Genomic DNA, 19,091 nt, shown 5'->3' with positions numbered 1-19,091 from the left:
CTGAAAATCCTGGCACCTGTACTGCCTGAGTGTACAGCACCTGAATAACATGAGGCCGTGAACTTATCGACTCTCAATAAAATAGATCGGGTGGTAGAGCACAGCCTGCACTCTTCTGTCAGCCCCAGGAGGTCTGGAGGAGTTGGGGAACACAGCCTCTGGTCACAGGAGGAGCGGTATGATGGAAGCCTCAGGAAAACTTAAAAAAAAACTAAAATTGTATACCTAGTCCTAAAATTACAGCGACATAAGAATAATCAGTGCTAAATCTTTCTAAATACTATCACTTCTCAAACAGGAAAGGGCTTTTCAAATGCTTGGTAGCATGATTATCTTTCATATTATTATGATCTCTCTGCCTCTCATACCTACAGTATGAAATTAATAATAATGACTTGTTATTTTGGGCTCCCGAGCAGGCTTGCTAATTACTGATGGTTAAATGCTTTGAAAATTAAGAAGGGCCACACTGAAATACTAAGGACCTCTTCTGTCTGTCTCTCTCTCTCTCTCACACACACACACACTCACACAGACATCCTGGAAATACAACACACTTCACATTTACTAACAATATAGTTGCTTGGATCTGGGGGCAGGGTGGGGAATGGGCAGAGCTCTTGTCTCTTCATCCTTGGGAACATAGCCTGCAGTTGCTGACTTACTGGGTGACGAAGACCAGGGTGTTGCCTGTTTAGCTAATAGTTCTCTCCAGCTTCTCCTACATATTCTTTGAAAACAGTGGCCCAAGAATCTTTCTGATAACAATCTCCTGGTGATTATTAATTTTGCTTAAGTTTTGTACTCCAAAGAATTCACCCAATACCTTCCCATAGCACAATAGAAATTTGATGTTTTATGTGCTTAAAACTGATATTTTAACAAAAACATGGAGATGAGTTCCAGAAAATGTGCAGGAAGAGGAAAAAATGTTTTAATTCAGCTGAAAAAATTAGGAGCCAGAGCTTTTTTGCCTAAATGATATCTCTTCTCAAATTACAAATCTAGACACCAGACTTGAAAGAGGGTTGGGTCTTTTCTTCACCTAAAGGAAACAGCTGATGAGTGCTCTACTGGTAATCAGACTGGAGAGATTACTTGAGGAAACCAAACAGCTTGGAGCCCTATGGTCGCCCTCTCTACAGAACAGCACCTGTCACAGGTCACACGGCATCATAAAGAGCCTGTTGGGCAATGCCAGGATGGGGCCTTGACAGATGAGGCTCCCCCAGCTGAAGGCAGGCACTGAGTGAGGAGGCCAGGCTCTCCCACAAACCACCACGAAACCTTGGCTCAGTCATTCCCTGCCCTGCAGCTCATCCTCACTTGCAAAGCCAGGTGCCTGGACTAGCAACCCCTTACTGAGTCCCTACTTCTCTACCCTTTCTGCTCCTTATTTCTATTAAGTATTCTGATAAACATTTAACATCTAAGCTGACATTTATGAAATGATTGTAATTCCCATTTCACAGATGAGGAAACAGAGCAGGGAAATGACCTATCAGCAAAAGGCAATCTTCCTTCTGCGTGCGGGACTTACTAGTGTACATGACCACTTGGCAGTGGAATATCTAAACCAGTGCCTCAGGATACAGGATGGGGCTGGAGGAAAAACCTGGGAATCACCAGCACATAGGTAACACTGGAAGGCTGTGGAGATAAATGAAATCGTGTCAAAGCCTCAGTCTTCTTTTCTCATATTTAAAAAATAGGTATATGTCCTACTTCCAAATGTTATTCAGTGATGCACTGGATTAATCAGTTCAAGGGAAAAAAAACCTGGAATCTGATTTTCCTGATTAAACTTATTTAAATGCAATCACTCACTCATCTTTTACTCACATCTTCTGGGACTTTTAGAAAGTTACTGCAGTTGTCTATGCACAATGCAATGAGCCTCAACCGGCAGCACTGGCTCCAGACGGGCATCTCTTAGAGCCAAGTACACCCCGCTGCTATTCCTAACTCAATTCCCTGGCAGCCGCACACCAGCACTTACTTGCTCCTCAGCTCCCTGCCAATAAAACTCTTAAATCAGAGTATATGTATCAGAGTAAATTTATTAAGTTCTGTAATGTGGCATGTCTGGGGCTGGAATATACAAATGAATGAAGTTGATTAGTTAGGTATGAAAATGTTGAAAACCAGAGAGCACTTTGACAGGCTTATTGGTCCCTAAGAATGAAAGGCCGTGTAAGAATGAAAAGCCTGAAACAGAGGATTCACCCCACCCCACCCCCGGGATACAAGGAAAGTCCTCCTGGAGTTACCTTCAAGCTGATCTGGAGGAGGGGTAGGGTTTCTTGGAGGAAGAGCAGAAGAGCATCGGTCCAGGCTTGGGAACACATGGACGGGGCACTGCAGTGAAAGGGAGTGTGCTCCTTCGATCCAAGAAATCACAAGTACAGGTGTCCCCCCTTATCCGCAGGTTCACCTTCTGCAGTTACCCACAGTCAACCATGGTCTAAATATATTCCATGGAAACTTCCAGAAATATTTCGTAAGTTTTAAATTGAGCACTGCTGATTACCATGATGTAATTTTGAACCGCCCTCTCTGCCTTGTCCGGGATGTGAGTCATCCCACTGCGCACCGGTCACTGAGCAGCTGCTTGGGTTCTCAGATCGGCAGTGGCAGTATCACAGGCACGTGCTCACGTGACCCTTCTTTCACTTAACAATGGCCCCAAGCACACTAGTGCTGTGGCATTCCGGGAGGCCAAAGAGGAGCTGTGAAGCTCCTCCTGGAAGTGAAGAGGTGAGTAAATACAAGGTGTTTTGAGAAAGAGAGAGAGAGACCATATTTACCTAACTTTTATCACAGTATATTGTTATAATTGTTATACTTTATTATTAGGTTTTTTTGTTAATCTCTTGCTACAAATTAAACTTTGTCACGGGCATGGATATGTAGGAAAAACACAGTATATACAGCGTTCAGTCTGACCCGGGGTTTCAGGCATCCATTGGGGGTCTTGGAAATTATCCGCCATGTAAAGGGGGACTACTGCACTGATTTGCCTAACTTTGGTTTTTGTTTTATAATTAGCAGGGCTCTACATTTTTCTAATTGCTACTCTGCCATCTACTTATTAGCCTCTATCATTAGCGTTTTCAGCAATCACAAGCAAATTTGAAAAAATTACTTCTATACATTTGTTGCGCTATAATTACTCTTCAGAACTAGTCTCACAACACTTACTATTCTGAATCATAATGAAGTGAGTCATGACAGAACCCTCTGGAAAAGTATGTCATCCAGTGATGCCAACTCTAAATTACTGTTTCTCTGAAATGTTTTCACAATATACAGTTAGTGGAAATTAGATGCATAGGTCACATTTGCTCTGAACCCTTCTGAATCTTCTTTTAATTTGGTATTTAGAAAAACAACAAACTATCAGATACCAAGCAGGCCTGGCCACGGCAGCACGAGGGGCCTCTCCAAAACTCAGCCTCAAGGGGAAACAACGAAGAGTGAGGCAGGCACAGTTCCACAAACTTGGTCTGAAGGAAAACAGGCGGGCTTAAACGTCGTAACACTCAAACTGTTTTATGATTACATTGATAATGTCAAAAATGAATTTATGTATAAGAAAAAGCATCTGCAACTTATCCGATGTTAACATGTCAGGGAATTTCCTCCTGGTGTTTGACATCCCAAGCATGCCACACACTGAGCTCTCCATTTCTCTGTCCCTTCCTTCCTGTTGGCACTAAAATGAAAATGTTTCCCCAGCCCATATCCATCCCTGCACCCTCAGCACCACTGCACCTGATCAGATGACAACAACGGCCCACACCCTGATCCTACAACACTCAGGCCGCGAGACCCCTGTCCGCCAAGGTGCAAAGCAGACCATGCCATTCTCCCCCTTTAAAAGGCCTCATGGCGCCCTCCTTCACCAGCTTCAACTCCCTGTCCAAAATCACGTCCTCGGGAAGTTCCTCCCTAACCATCTAAGTATATAAAACAATCTGCAGCCCCACACTCAGAGTAACATGTAAGCTCCACAACGGCAAGATGCCTTTTTGCTTATGCCTATACTACAAAGATTTAGAACAGTGCCTGGCACAGCAGCATACAATGACTATTCGCTGAATGAATGACTAGCTCTACCACATAACATTCACATGACTGGGTTATACGTTTTTGTCTCCCCCCTTCCATGGGTGGGTAGTGACCACCTCTCACTCCTCCTGGGCTGGGCACAGCTTCTAGAACAGAGAAGGTTCAATCAGCTCATGTGAAACTGAGTGGAACATCTATTTAAGGATGGACTACTGGAAAGCACTCAAGCTTTCAAGCTAATAGGGGCTCATACCAACTGGGTTCATCTGAAAGAAAATGCTTTCCCAGGAGTTACTATGAGACTGGATGTAAGGAAACTCAGGTCTAATGAGCACAACAAGAAGAGACCCTCATCACACTCTGCCATCGGACCTTCACTGTCTCTCACTCCCACTGGTCGGTCAGCTCCAAGAGAGCAGTAACCATGCCTGCCTTGCTCTTCACCGTTTCTCCAGGGCCCTAGCACAATGCTCTGCAACGGTAGATCTCTATTTCTATTAATTAATGAAGTAATGGTTATGAACACACGAGTCCTTCCATGAGCCAATCCATGGACCAAAGTGGCTTAGGTATGCTTGTGGAGGAGAGCTTCAGAAGGATCCAGGAACAGGGTGGGGTCAGTTCAGCCCTCCTCTGCAGCTGTCTTGTGTGCTTCATCTCCAACAGCACAAACAGACCTCAAGGTGCTTGCTAAAAGCCAGTGTACCGTGAACAGCAGTCACCATGCTGTGCCCCTTGGAATTCCACTGGTACAAGCAATGCCACCTCATTCCGCCAGTTAGTTTCTGTGTGTCTGCGAAATGAGCTGCAAGTGAGCTGCAAGGTCCCCCAGCCACCTTAGAAAGGAAACTGCAAACCCTGGGGGATCCCCTCCCACTGCAGTAACTTCTTACCATGAAGAAAGCGATCCTGGATGAGGCAGGGGAAGCTGTTCTGCAATAGAGAAGGCTCACCCCTGCCCAGGTGAGAGCCATAAGACCAAAAAGGATGTGGGGGAGTAGACAGACTGGCACTTTGGAAAGAGGCTGAGGGCCTTGGGAGGAATAGGAATGGCCCATCCTACTAGGGATGGCGTCCATTCTGACTGTGACTGCCAACACACCAGCTCGTAACTTAGAGTGGGTCAAACTCAGCTGTTCGAGCTCAGCCAGCCTCGCCTCCCTGGCCTTGCCCTAGGTGTGGACGCACGACTCACTTACTGCCTCACTCAGTGTCAGCACCACTGCCTCTTACCAACCGGCCTCCTCTCCCTCTTCCTCCTCCTCTTCACCAGGAAGGACTCTGAACCTGTCCCTTCAGGGTGGCACTCAGGGTTTTAGAGCACTTGCCAGGAAAGTTGGTATTTTCATCGGATGAGTACTTCCCAGTGTTAGGATTATAAAACTTGGAGTCAGCCATACCCAAGTTCAAATCCCAGCTGCCCCTGAAGTCTCCGGGCCTCAGTTCCCCTGTCTGTACAAAAGGAATGGTGGTGATGTCTGCTTCCTAGTTCTGTCATGAGCGCAGCGAGCTAAATATGTAAAGGGTCCAGACAGGGGCCTGGCACACAGTCCACACTCAATAAAAGATAACTAGTTGTAATACTGGTAGTCTATTTGTTGAAAGTTTTCATTGTTACTCTATTACAGCTGTCCCCATTTTCCCCCTTTGCCCTCCTCCACTTTGCCCACCCCACACTGCCACAGTCCATCTCCCACTGTTGTCCATGTCCATGGGTCACTCATACATGTTCTCTGACTTGTCCCTTCCCCTTCTTCCCACCATTATCCCCCCTCCCTCCCCTCTGGTCACTGTTACTCTATCCCGTGTTTCCATGCCTCTGGTTCTATTCTGCTCGTCTGTTTAGTTCATTAGGTTCTTGTTACAGGTGAGATCATATGGTATTTGTCTTTCACCACCTGGCTTATTTCACTTAGTATAATATAATATTCTCCAGTTCCATTCGTGCTGTCACAAAGCATAGGAGCTCCTGCTTTCTGCTGAGTACTATTCCATTGTGTACCAGTTTTCTGATCCACTCATTTACTAATGGGCACTTAGGCTGCTTCCAGCACTTGGCTATTGTAAATAATGCTTATGAACACAGGGGTGCGTAAGTTCTTTTGAATTAGTGATTCGGGATTCTTTGGGTATATTCCCAGCAGTGGAAGTGGTAGGTAAAAGGCAGTTCCATTTTTAGTTTTTTGAGAAAATTTCATACTGTTTTCCACAGTGGCTACACCAGTCTATGGAACTGTGCACCCACAGTGCACTAGGGCTCCCTTTTCTCCACATCCTTGAAAGCATATGTTGTTTATTGATTTGTTAATGATGGCCATTCTGTCCGGTGTGAGGTGGTATCTCATTGTGGTTTTAACTTGCATCTCTCTGATGTCTAGTAATGTTGAGCATCTTTTCATATGTCTATGGATCATCTGTATGTCCTCCTTGGAGAAGTGTCTACTCAGGTCCTTTGCCCATTTTTTTAACTGGACTGTTTGTTTTCCTGGTGGTGTGTCGGATAAGTTCTTTACATATTTGGAGATCAAACCCTTGTCCAATACACCACTGGCAAATATGTTCTCCCATAAGGTTGTTCCCTTTTCATTTTAAGGATGTTTTCTTTAGCTTCAGAAGCTTTTTAATTTGATGTAGTTCCATTTGTTTTTTTTTTCCTTTATTTCCCTTGCCATAGGAGATATTTCAGCAAAAATATTGCTACATGGAATATCTGAAATTTTATTGCCTATGTTCTCCTCTAAGATTTTTATGGTGTCATGACTTATATTTAGGTCTTCTATCCATTTTGAGTTTATTCTGGTGTATGGTATAAGTTTTATTCTTTTGCATGTACCAGTCCAGTTCTCCCAATACCATTTATTGAAGAGGCTATTTTTACTCCATTGTATGCTCATGCCCCCTCTTTGTCAAATATTAATTGACCATAGAGACATGGGTTTATTCTTCTGGGCTCTCTATTCTGTCCATTAATCTATGTGTCTGTTCTTATGCCAGTACCAGACTGTTTGGATTTACAGTGCCCTTGTAATATAGTTTGATATCAGGTATTGTGATCCCTCCCAGTTTGTTCTTCTTTATCAAGATTGCTGAGGCTATCCGGGTCTTCTTTGGTTCCATATAATTTTTGAAATAATTTGTTCTAGATTTGTATAATATGCCACTGGTATTTTAATAGGGATTGCGTTGAATCTATATTGGTTAGTATGGACATTTTAATGATGATAATTCTTCCAATCCATGAACACAGTATATGCTTCCACTTATTTGTATTTCCCTAATTTCTTTTTCAGTGTTCTATAGTTTTTCCAAGTGCAGGTTGTCTCACGTGCTAATGGGTACAGAAACCAACCAACCATGCTTAGGCTAACCTCATGTGGGGGCAGGGCAGGAAGGCAAAGGAAAGTAGGCCTGCTTCCATGTAAGCGAACCACGGGGCTTCCTCACACAGCTTGCAAGAGTCAGGGCCTGAAGCCCTCACCCCACCATGGAGCTGTGGGTCCTTCACCATCCACCCTTTCCTCTGGTCTCAGCTCTGGGAGGGCAGTGCTAGGCCTGCCTTGTCCTTCACTGACCCTCACTGCTATGGCTGACAAAGAGGTGTGTGAGAGAGAGAAGGTGATGACAGAGAGGCAGAGGCAGAGGCAGAGATGGATAAACAGAGCAGGTGGAAAGGGAGGACAGCAGGAGAACAGAGCGTACTCAGAGAAAGGAGAGAGAGCCCTGAAGCCTCCCAGAGAGGGGCAAGGCTCACACGGACAGACCTGCTTTCCAGTCTCGGCTCCCTCCGGTTCCAGCAAAAAAAGCAAAAAGCTGGGAAAGGCTCTTCTGGGAGCTCAGCAAGAGAAAACCAAGCAGCATCCCTAATCTGGAAAAGCATGTGCAGAGAGTGTACATGAATTCCTCTCTGGATACAGGAAAACACTCATGTTTATTTAACAGTGAGAAATTATGTAAAACACTGGATAATGTGCATAACCTATGCACATAACCATGCTGTCATTAAGGTAGTCGGTAACCACATAGGTCCACACACCGGTGACTGTTCTCTCCCCACTGGGCCCTTACATTTGCCAGTTCCTCCTCCTGGAATGTCCATTCCCTGCTACCTCTCCTCTCCACACCTATCTCGCTCCTGCCAGCTTTACTCATCCTCAGGTCTCAATTTATACTCTGCCTCCTCTTGCAAGTCTCCCATACTTGTAGCGGCGTGGCATGCTCCAAGGCACTATGTCAACTTATTGGCCTCACCTAATTACTGGTCATTCTGTCTAGAAGGACCCTGAGTTCCTCAAGGACACAGACTGTTTTATTTAGGTTTGCATTCCCACACAGGGCCTGGAGGCCTGGCACACATTGGGTGCACAAATATACTTGCTAAGCTAGTGAGTAAAATAGTTGAGTTGCTCTTCTGTGTCCTTAAAAGACAGCCTCTATCTTCCTTAGCCAAGCCTCCAAATCCATCAGAGAGGACTTGTTACAAAATCAACAAGCAGAGTAATCCATTACTTTTGGACTTCATACTGTCATGGTGATGGATTAAGGAGCCCCTTATGATGTTAGTAGCTGCCAGTGAGGTGAACCAAAAAGCAGGGTGGAAACCAAAGTATCACCAAAGCACCACTGACACTACCTGGCCCGGAAAGGCAGCACAGCCACCTGTAGATGCAGGCTCGCCTCCCAATGGGGGCCTGCGCCTGCACTGTGAATGAGCAAGGACTCTGCACCAGCCCCATGCTCCAGTTTCTGCCCTGCCGTGCAGCCTGCACCTTTGAGGACCATCTCAGGGTGAAGCTGTGGAATTGAATCCAATGAAGGCTGAGTCAGCTTTGCTAAAAGGGCACTCGAAGACCCACAACCCAAAAGAGAGAAATCTTGCCTGTGTATGCCCTCTGCTAACCTATAAGCCACAGGTTTCATAACATTGGCTAATACTTGTCACACTGTGTCAAGTGACTGAAATGGGTTTACTCATTTAGTTTACTCCTTGCGACAATCCTATAAAGTAGTGCTATCATCCTCATTATATAGATGAGAACACATAGAGAGATTAAGCAGCCAGTGCGAAGCAGAGCTGAGATTCAAACCCAGACACTCCTATTCTAGAGCCCAAGCACAAACAGCCCAGTCATCCTTCCCATGTAAAGCCCATCAGGCCTGCATGGAACACTTCTAAGATCACTAATGGCTCGCATACAATCATCCTTCCCAAATCCTGAAACACTTAGGACAGAAACCCCACTGGGAAATGCAGGAAGTTTGGGAAGAATAAAGAAAGGTCTCCTGCAGAAAGCAAATAACAAACTCAATGAGGCGGTGGGTGACGTGGCAGAGTTAGAGAGTTGGGCCTTTGAGAGGTCACTAGAGCAGGGAGCCAGCCCTATCCCACCCCACCTTTGGGGCAGAACCCTGGGTTCCCAGGAGCTGAGCTGTCTAAATCCCACAGGAAAGCCAAGGTAGGAAATGCTGGCTATCTGACACACGCACTGAACCCAAATCCCCTTCCTCAGCTCTGCATTCCTAAGTGGAGATTGAATGCTGAAGAATATTAAATGCCCTTTATGACACTTTGGGGTATGAGCTTACTGATACAGTCAAGGTCAATGAAACAATGAAGTGTAGGCATGAAAGCTAAAACATGGATTGAAGCTTTTCCATTTTCATCTGCAGTAATGAGCACGAGGCTCAGGTGCCTACCCAGCAGCTGACACCCACTAATTATTTCAGTGATTCTAGTTATAGTTAATAAGGACTCAGCCACGTGTGTTAAATTTTATCATTGTTTCGTCATCCATCAACTGAGTGGGGGACATGCAGAAGAAAGTGCTGGAAAGCAGGGTGTGGCTTTAAATTTCTTTCTTACCAAAAGGTGCTGAGCGTGACCTATGTGCCCAGCACTGTGCTATGCACACTTCACCTGCTTTGCCTCACCAACTCCTCACAATGTAACTCCAGTGCTTTAATCCCTCCATATGTCATCGCCACCTGTCTCCCAAGTCCCCCTCAGCAATTGATTCTCCACAAGACTCCTCGTATCCCTGCTCCATCCTCACGCCTCCTTCCTTCATTTCCAGATGCCCTGACACGACACCACTCCATCTATAGGTCAGACCTCCCTCTCAGCAAAATCCCACAGAGTGGGACATGCTCTTAGACATGTATCCCCTTCTCGCTCTTCGTGAAGACTGGCTCCCTGAAGGCCACCCTTCCCCCGTTGCCCTCTCAAGGGGGCAGGTTTGCTCCCAGAGTCCTCCCAGCACTGTGCCTGGGAGTGGGGGCTGTACCTCTCCTGCGGCTCTTTACCTTCTCTCTTGGGCCTTTCTCTTTCTCACCTCACAAGAGCACTCAGCTCGAACCCTATTTCATCAGGCTATGGTACCAGTTAACCCTCATCATTGCAGTCTGCAACAGTGGTCACTGTCATGTCTCCATGGGTTTGGTCCCTGCTGTTTGAACCCTTGGCACTCTGACATACACACAGGTCATCCTCTGAACACCCTGGCTCCACTTTAATGAAGCCTTCTCCACTGGTCTTACTTCAGTCACTGCAAGCCTGCTGGACCTTAACTGTCATGCTCGAGGCGAACTCTCCATGACCCCATACCTCATACTACTCCCTGACGACTTGCTGGAATTTTCCACCTCCCTCTAATATCTGAACTCTCAGCCTTTTGCCTCTCCCCAGGGTCTACCCTCCAAGTCAATATTTAACCATCTTCTTTTAAGAATAAACTTTATCTGTAGATAGTTTTAGGTTCACACCAATATTTAGCAGAAGGTACAGAGTTACCTTATACCCCCTACCCACACACATGCATGGCTTCCCCCATGACCAACAGCCCCCACCCCACAGAGTGGCACCTTTGTTACAACTGACGAACCGACACTGACCCACCATCATCACCCAAAGTCCATTGCTTATATTCAAGTTCACTCTTAGCAGTGTATCTGGGTTTGGACACACGTATAAACGACACGTGTCTACCATTATAGTATCACACAGAGTAGTCCCACTGCCCTAAAAATCCCCAGTGCCCCACCTGTTCCTGCCTCCCTCCCCACTTAACCCCTGGCAACCTCTGATCTTTTTACTGTCTCCACATAGTTTGCCTTCTCCAGAAGGCCATATATTTAGAATCATACAGCATGTAGCCTTTCTGGTTGGCTTCTTTCACTTAGTAATATGCATGTAAGTTTCCCCCATGTCTTTTCATGGCTTGGTAGCTCATATCTTTTTAGCACTGAATACTATTCCACTATCTGGATGGACCACAGTTTATGTATCATCTACCAAAGGACACGTTGCTTACCTGGAAGTTCTGGCAATTACGAATACACCTGCTACGAACATCCACATGCAGGTTTTTGTGTGGACACAGTTTTTTACTCCTTTTGGGTTAACACCAAGGATCATGACTGCTGGTTCATATAGTGAGATTATGTTTAGTTTGGGAAGAAATTTCCAACTTTGCATTTAAAGTGGGTTTCTCATAGACAACATATAGTTGGCTCTTGTTTTTCTACCCATCTTTCCACCTCTTCTTCTCCCCTGGAAGTCCTGTCTCCCTCCATACCAGCTTCAATCCCATGGGCTAGCATTAAAATCTCCATCACATACATCTCAGTTCTGCTGCTGCTCACTCGATTTGTTGTATTCTCTGGCAAAAATACAATCTTGGTAAAATCTTATTCTCTTATTCTCTACCTCCTCCATGCTGGCACCCAGGAAGGTGAATATGGTTAGAAAACGTCAACCACATCACCTAGTCCCATTTTAAATTTCTGACCATGAACCTTAAATGGGCCCTATTGTTCTCAGCAATCATATCCTGTCTTCCCAATCTATTCACTCTTAAAATTCTCCTAAAAACAATTTCAGACCTCCTTTCCTCAAATTCCTATCACCTCCTCCCCAATTCTGACTCTTAGCTGATAATTTTTCTTCCTATTTCACTAAAAAAAAAACTGAAGTGACAGAAAGGAAATGTCTGTAGAGTCCTGCCACCAATGCTAGCATCCTTAGCTACAGAGCGGACCTTCCTGCTATTATGGGTAAACCCATATGTTATTCTACCTGAGTTCATTCCTATATATATAAACTAATCCAATCATCTGTCAAATGCTACTGAACTACTGAATTAATATAATAATCTACTGACATCATATACAAGGATCAGCATAACTATCTACTAAAAAATTCCCATCAACATATAAAATATTATGGTTCCTGCCATCAGAAGAAAGAAGGGAGGGAGGGAGGGAGGGAGGGAAGGAAGAAGGATCAAAGAGAGGAAAGAAGGCTTTTCCTGACTCTACTCCTCTAATCAGCTACTGCTCCATTCCTCTGCTTTTCTTTGCAATAAAACTCCTCAAAAGTGCCATCTATATAACTGGCTCCAATTCTCTCTCTCCCCAAACTCTAATCCTCACCAGTCCTGCCCCCACTCTCCTGAAGGCACTCCCATCAAGGTGACCAATGGCCTCTAAGTTGCTAAATCCAATGGTCGATCCTCCTATTATTTAGGAATAACAACACTATGAGCTTTATAGGGTAATTGTGACCATTTAATGAAATACTAAAATGCTTAGAACACTTTTACTGTAAGCTGTTATTGTAATCATTTCTGAAACAAACTCAGCCTAAATGTCAAACGCAGACCACCTCCCAGTTTACAGCACACACGCACGGTAATCTGGCTCCGTCCATACGTCAGCAGGAGCTTTCAGCTCTTGCTCTTCCTCCACAACTGGGTTTCTGAAAGAAGGCAAGGGGGTTGGATCTGAGGCCCACGCTCTTTGTGCATCTAATGCCTAAGGGATGAGTGGATGAGGGATGAGGGATGAGTGTTAATTATCCTATATTGTGTGGGTGTTTTCACAGCATCAGTCTGAGGAATTAACTAAACTTTTGACCAATGACACTAACAAGCTTCTTTCTCTTTTCTAATTTAAGTGTGACAGCTTTGAAAATGTTTGAGAGTTGGGGTTTTCAACCAAAGTCAAGCAAACTAATAATTTCCTAAAATTGGTGTTGCCAAAACAATAGCTTCAGTACCAAAAAGTCAAAAGTATCAATACTAAATGTTAAGTATCAATGTTAAATGGCTTTGATTTATCCTCTGTGTTGAAACCAGAGATTCATCTCAATAATAAATGAGTGTGTGAAATGTATGGACCAAAGGGAAAGGGAAGAAATTCTGAACCAGGTGAAAATCAAAGAATCTCTGTTAATATGTGGTGGCAAAGCACAAGAAATAGATGGTAGAAGATTATCAAAAACTGTTCAATACATTCAAAGTGACATGTGAGCAAAGATCTGAAGGAACTAAGAGAGCTGTTCATGTAGATACCGAGGAAAGAGCACTCCAAGCACAGAGAACAACCGGTACACAGACATGGTCCATGCCAAGTGTGTCTGAAAAATCGGAGGGTCAGAGTGGCTGGAGCAGACAGGAAGGAAGAGAACGATCAAAAATAAAATTGGAGACGGAATGGAGAGGCTAGACAATGTATGTCCTTAGAGGACAGTACAACTCTGCACTTTGAGTGCACCAGGAGCCACTGCAGAGTTTGAGCAGAGTAGTGCCATGATCTAACCACCTTGTAAAGGGTCCCTTTAACTGATGTATGGAGAACACACTATAGAGGATCAGGACAGAATCAGAGAGACCAGTTAGGAGTCTCCAGGGTTAGTCCAAGTACGAGATAACAGTGGTTTGGACCAAGGTAAAAAGTACAACTGGTGAAAGTATATATATTTTTTCACCATTTTTTCTTTTTTTCTCCTGCACTGTCAGATTTATAACCTAACAATGCAGGAGAGAAAAAAGAAGATTGCTGAAGCCACATCCTCCAGCAGGCACAGTGATACCCAGCCCATGAGTGGAAAAGCTGACCTTAGACAGAGCGGGGGCAGTTCATCCACAGTGAGAAAGGGGCAGAGAGTCCAGGGGCACAGATGCATGACAGGAGAATGTGTGATGGTGTGAGCATGTAGTACTTCTCTCCTGCTGACTTATATTTTCCAAGTAAAACAGGAAACAAGGTCTTTATCCACAAGTAGGAGAGCGAGGAGGTATTAGAAGACTGAGGAAAGGGAGAGGTATGACATGCTGTTTAGGAGAAAGGGAGTACGTCGCTCAGGAGAGCTGAAGCCCAACGAAGGTTGCAGTCAGTGAGCGCAGCGGTGTGTTCTGCTGCCGCATTCCCCGTGCAGAGGCAGAAGCAGAGCAGTGGAAAGTCAGACTCGACTGAGGTCAGGCTTTTATACAGGAGGAGGATGGAATAAGAGGAGGGCGAGAGAGTTGTAGTATGTACAGAGATGACTGTAACAATTCCCCACAAAATATAAGCTCTGCGAGGAGGGAAATGGGGGCCTAAGGAACAAAAACCACAGTAAAGGTAGTATGGCCAGTGGCCTGCAGGTCTGGCAGATCAAAGGATTACTCAGGTTCAGGTCTCGGAGGGAGTGAGCTAGACGTACAGGAGGTGGTGATCAGAGAGGAAGACTTGAAGTGGGGATCCTGGATCTGCCAGAAATACCTAAGAGGGTGAGTGGTAGAGTTAGAGTTGAGGATGGGTCATTAGAAAAGATTTTATCAAGGAAAAGAGAAAACAGCACAATGGGAGGGTCATCTTCCTAGATACTGAAAGCACCATAAACAAGAGTAGCAGTAATTCTGGGAGAGTGGCAGTGAGCAGACGGGAGCTAAACCCTTCAGGAAAGGTGAGAGAGCGACCCAGAGACAAAAGTGAGTGACTGCTGTAGTAGTGCCCTCTTATCTGGGATTTCAGTTACCATGGTTTCAGTTACCCAGCATCAACTACAGTTCAAAAATACTAAATGAAAACTCCAGAAGTAAACAATAAGTTTTAAATTACATGCTGCACTGAGTAGTGTGTTGACATCTCTCACCAGGTCATGCGGTCCCGTCTGGGACGTGAGTCATCCCCTTTGCCCAGCGTATCCACACTGTGTATACTACCCACCACCAGTCACTCAGCAGTCATCTTGGTTATCAGATGGACTGTCACAATATCTCAGGGCTTGTGTTCATGTCACCCTTACTGTACTTAATAATGCCACATTCACATGTCTATTACAGTATACTGTAATTGTTCTACTTCCTTATTCTTGTTTTATCTTTCACTGTGCTTAACTTGAAAATTTTATCATAGGTAAGAGTATATAGGAAAAAACATGCTATACATAGGATTTGGTAAGATCCTCAGTTTCAGGCATCCACTGGGTGGCATCTGCTTGGAGCACATTCCCCGTCAATAACAGGGACAGCTGCATAAGGGAAAGTGGATTCAGCCTGTCAGTTTGTCCCTGAGTCTCAGTTTCCTCATTTGTGAACTGGAAATTCTGATAGTCCTTTTGTAAGGTTTTTACAAAGACTGAGTGAGATGGTGCAGGTATAACATCTGTCACTCATTGGAAGTGACCGAGTTCAGGTTGCAGAAATATTGTTTTTAAGAGGGCACTTGTAACACCTTGGGTGTATGTCTTAACTAAAGTTGAAGAATATGGCTTAGAAGGCTCACTGAGCTAAGAGATAACCCAGGAAATCATAACCATCATAATTCGCCCAGGATGTTCCAATAAGCCTGGGCCGGGCAACTATCAGGTTCTCTCCGTCAATTCTAGCCATAGGCGACACCAGGCTCACCGCCTTTCAGCCTGAGTGTCTAATGCAGTAGGCAGAAATTTAGCTACTTACTCTGGTGTGTCTCCCCACGCTCTGGCCACCTAGGTGAAAGAGCCCAGAGAAGTAAGAGTCCCTGATGAAATGGAGCCCTGGATTCTGAACTGCGCTGAACCCAGAAATGTGCCGAGGCTCTGGGGAAGTACAGCCTGACTTGCTCCTAGCATAGGGAGCTTGGACCAAGTCCTGGGTCAAGCCCTTTCCACTTCTTTTCTGTAACATGAATTCAGCTGTAGGTAGGAGTTTCCACCGAGAGATGAGCTCTTGCCTAGTTAATAGGGAAGTTTGTGTTTTACCAGGAACAGGCAGTGATATTCAGAGACCCCTTATTATTGAGAAAGTGACAACAAAGTTGATGGAGTTGGGACTGGAGATTCAGAAAAACTGAGTTGCAGCAGCAGGACTGCCAGAGCTGAATGGCTCCATGTGATGAAGTGACCCTTCTTGTCCATTTCCTGAGTGTTCCACCTCTGGCTCATCGGCTCTCTCAGATTATCTTAGCTGGGACAAGCTCTGAGCAGGCTTTACTTAGCATTACTTTTGTGCGATCCTGAGAGTGAATCCCTAGCCTCCTGTACTACCCAGGTACCATACTACCCAGTGACCACATTTGCCTTGTTCTTTGTCAATTTTTCATTGCCTAGTACAAAGAGGCTGTCAGAGAGGGAAGGAGGGAAGGAGGAGGGAGGATGGGAGGGAGGAAGGGTGTTAGAAATGAAAGAACACAGAACACAGCTCTTCAGTCGCCAGCCAGCTCTCTGGACTATGTGCCAAAACCCAGAACACTCCAAGTATCTTCCCAGAATTTTTCTCCATGACAAACAATCTGCCTGAGCTGAACAGTCACCTTTCTATCCAGTATTCCCCTTCTTCTCCCTACAGCATATATGTATATATATATATATATATATATATATACATATATTTACATATATATACTTACATTTATATATGTATACACACATACACACACATATGGAGAGAGAGAGAGAGAAAGAGTGCGCCACTCTTGTCTGAAAACATTCCCTTGGTCCTTTTCCTTCACCTAGCTAACAAACACCTTTCTCTAATGCAAAGTGACATTTTGATGCAGTAGTGCTAGAAGGAGACAAGAATCATTAACTCAGAAAAATGGCCAAGCTTCTGCCATTTGCCCAGCTCCCTCCTATTTACTGAGGAATCCAGGTTCTGGAAAAACAAAACTGCACTCCTGTTTATCAGCTATCATTTACCAGTGGAGGGCTGCTGACACTGATTAGCACTGAAAGTGACTTTTGTCTGTTGAGTCCTTTCTGAATAGACTCTGAATAGACTTGTTTCTATTAAGAAACCAACAAGGAAGCCTCTAGGGAAACTATATGGGGGGGACAGTGGTACGAGGGTGACATGAAACATTCTTTTGTCTGTCATATTATGCATCATGATCTGGAATTGAAGCAGTCTACCTGGGGGAGAGAGAAGCAGGCACATCACTGGGAAAGGAAGTCAGCCTCTCAAAGACAATTTCAAAAGTATGTCTAGGAAAGAGAAGAGAGCGTGCTAGAGGCAACTTATTAAAACAAAACAAAACAAAGAAAGCTCAAGGACTAAAAATGTTTACCCAACAGGCAAGTGATTTAAGGAGCCATGACTTGCCCTACAAAAAGATTTGTGGTAAGAAAGAATCCTGATAGATTTAAATTACATTTGGTTTTTAAATTTATAATTTACAAGCAGGTTTTCCAGCATATAAAAAGAAAGCACACCTGTGTGCTTCCAATTTAGCATATTAGCCATACCATTCCAGTAAACTTCCTGTGAACAGTGGCTACCAATATAGACTGGTGGTAAAGGAGGGAAGTCTCGGTTCCAGTGGCCTTGGAAGTTCACTTCCTTATTACTCCTCTCTCAGAGATGGGCACGGAAAGCTGCTGCTTTCAAAGAGCCCAGAATGGGCCTTGGCAGGTATCCGAATCACTTACAGAACAAGGTTAAAAGACCCCTGAGCCTTATCACCAGGAATTCTGACTTGATAAGTCCGCAACAGGGCCTAGTGACTGCAGTTTTAGCAGACCTAGGATGACTCTGATGCTGGTAGCCCAAGGGAGCACACCTTGACAAATCCTGGCCTAGAGAAGATGCCCTCTAGGCTGTTGTGCCAAGAGAAACTGCCCTGCCTTTTGGATCCAGCACATTCCCTGATTCTAATGCTCTCCATAAGCTCATACTTGGTACACAGCTGCTGATTGACACTGCTGTGCTGGGCAAGCCAATCTGTGGGGCTCAGTGTGACACACCCCTGATTTCTCTTTATTCTGTTAGAACGATTACAGGAAGTTATCTATGCAATGCAAGGATTTTGTGGTGGGCGTGCTGGACCTATGCCGAGACACAGAAGAGGTAGAAGCGATTTTAAATGGTGATGTGAACTTCCAAGTCTGGTCCGACCACCACCGTCCAAGTCTGAGCCGGATCAAACTCGCCATTAAATACGAAGTCAAAAAGGTAAGCTTCCCCACCTCTCCTGGGCTTCTCACCTCGCAGGGCTGCTGGCCTAGCTTTTTACTCCTACATATTTGATGTTCCCACAAGGTGACAGTAACAGCACCAATTACCCAACTTAAGTGCTCAGAGCCCCTCTCACTAACCCCCCTGGCTGGACCCCCAGCCAACCAGGAGAGAGATATCATGACAGTCCTTCCATGAATAGCTTTGAGCCTTGAGAACCAAAGAGGGGATTTCAGCCTCCAAACCACTGACAGGGCCAATGTCACAGTTAGTGTTCCCATCGGTGAGTAGGTCAGTTCGCAAGTTTGCATGAGAAACATATTACTCAGGATTTTCAATAGTATGTACTGCGCTTCCTCCATGTGCCTGGGGACTCACTGTGCAGAAAATGTTTCAGTGTACTAGAGGCTTTGTGGATTGTGGTTCCAGGAGGCTTAGAGGAATTTCACTCCCCAGGCTTATGAAAGTCCATAGGATAAAGCTCCAGTTGACTCACTAGCGCAAGCTGGTCCCACTGCTTTCATCAACCTCAAGATGTGTTCATGGCCACTGGCTCCCAGGAGCCCTCAGGCCCACAGAAGCTAGTCAGACTGAGGTCCTAAGAAGCAAAACTCAGTGATGGTTCCAATTCAGATGTACTCTGGAGTCCTTAGAATCTGCTATCACATTAGGTGACACCATTCACCCAGACGAAAACTGCAGAGCTCCAAAGATCCAAAGATGTATTTAAATATCAATGTGCTTTCCGCATGAGCAAGATGGACCATCAGCCATTCAGGGTTCCCCCCTCAGCTATTCCACAGGGCCAGTACTAGGGTTATTTTCAAT

At 45.0% G+C, this 19,091-nt stretch overlaps 1 protein-coding gene across 1 annotated transcript in view; it reads left to right on the top strand.

The window, feature by feature from the left end:
- Window positions 1–19,091, top strand: part of TRPC7 (transient receptor potential cation channel subfamily C member 7) — a 147,840-nt gene that overhangs the window by 40,677 nt on the left and 88,072 nt on the right. Inside the window, exon 3 of the mRNA XM_053672760.1 lies at window positions 18,078–18,260. Within this exon, the coding sequence (XP_053528735.1) occupies window positions 18,078–18,260 (183 nt within the window). The remainder of the gene's footprint in view (window positions 1–18,077; window positions 18,261–19,091) is intronic.

The sequence above is a fragment of the Artibeus jamaicensis genome, unplaced genomic scaffold (genome assembly GCF_021234435.1).
Source record: "Artibeus jamaicensis isolate MK-2021 breed Jamaican fruit bat unplaced genomic scaffold, CSHL_Jam_final contig_786, whole genome shotgun sequence".
NCBI classification, from domain to species: Eukaryota; Metazoa; Chordata; class Mammalia; order Chiroptera; family Phyllostomidae; genus Artibeus; species Artibeus jamaicensis.
The sequence above is the reverse complement of the archived record's forward strand: the minus strand, read 5'-3'. Positions and strand labels throughout refer to the sequence as shown.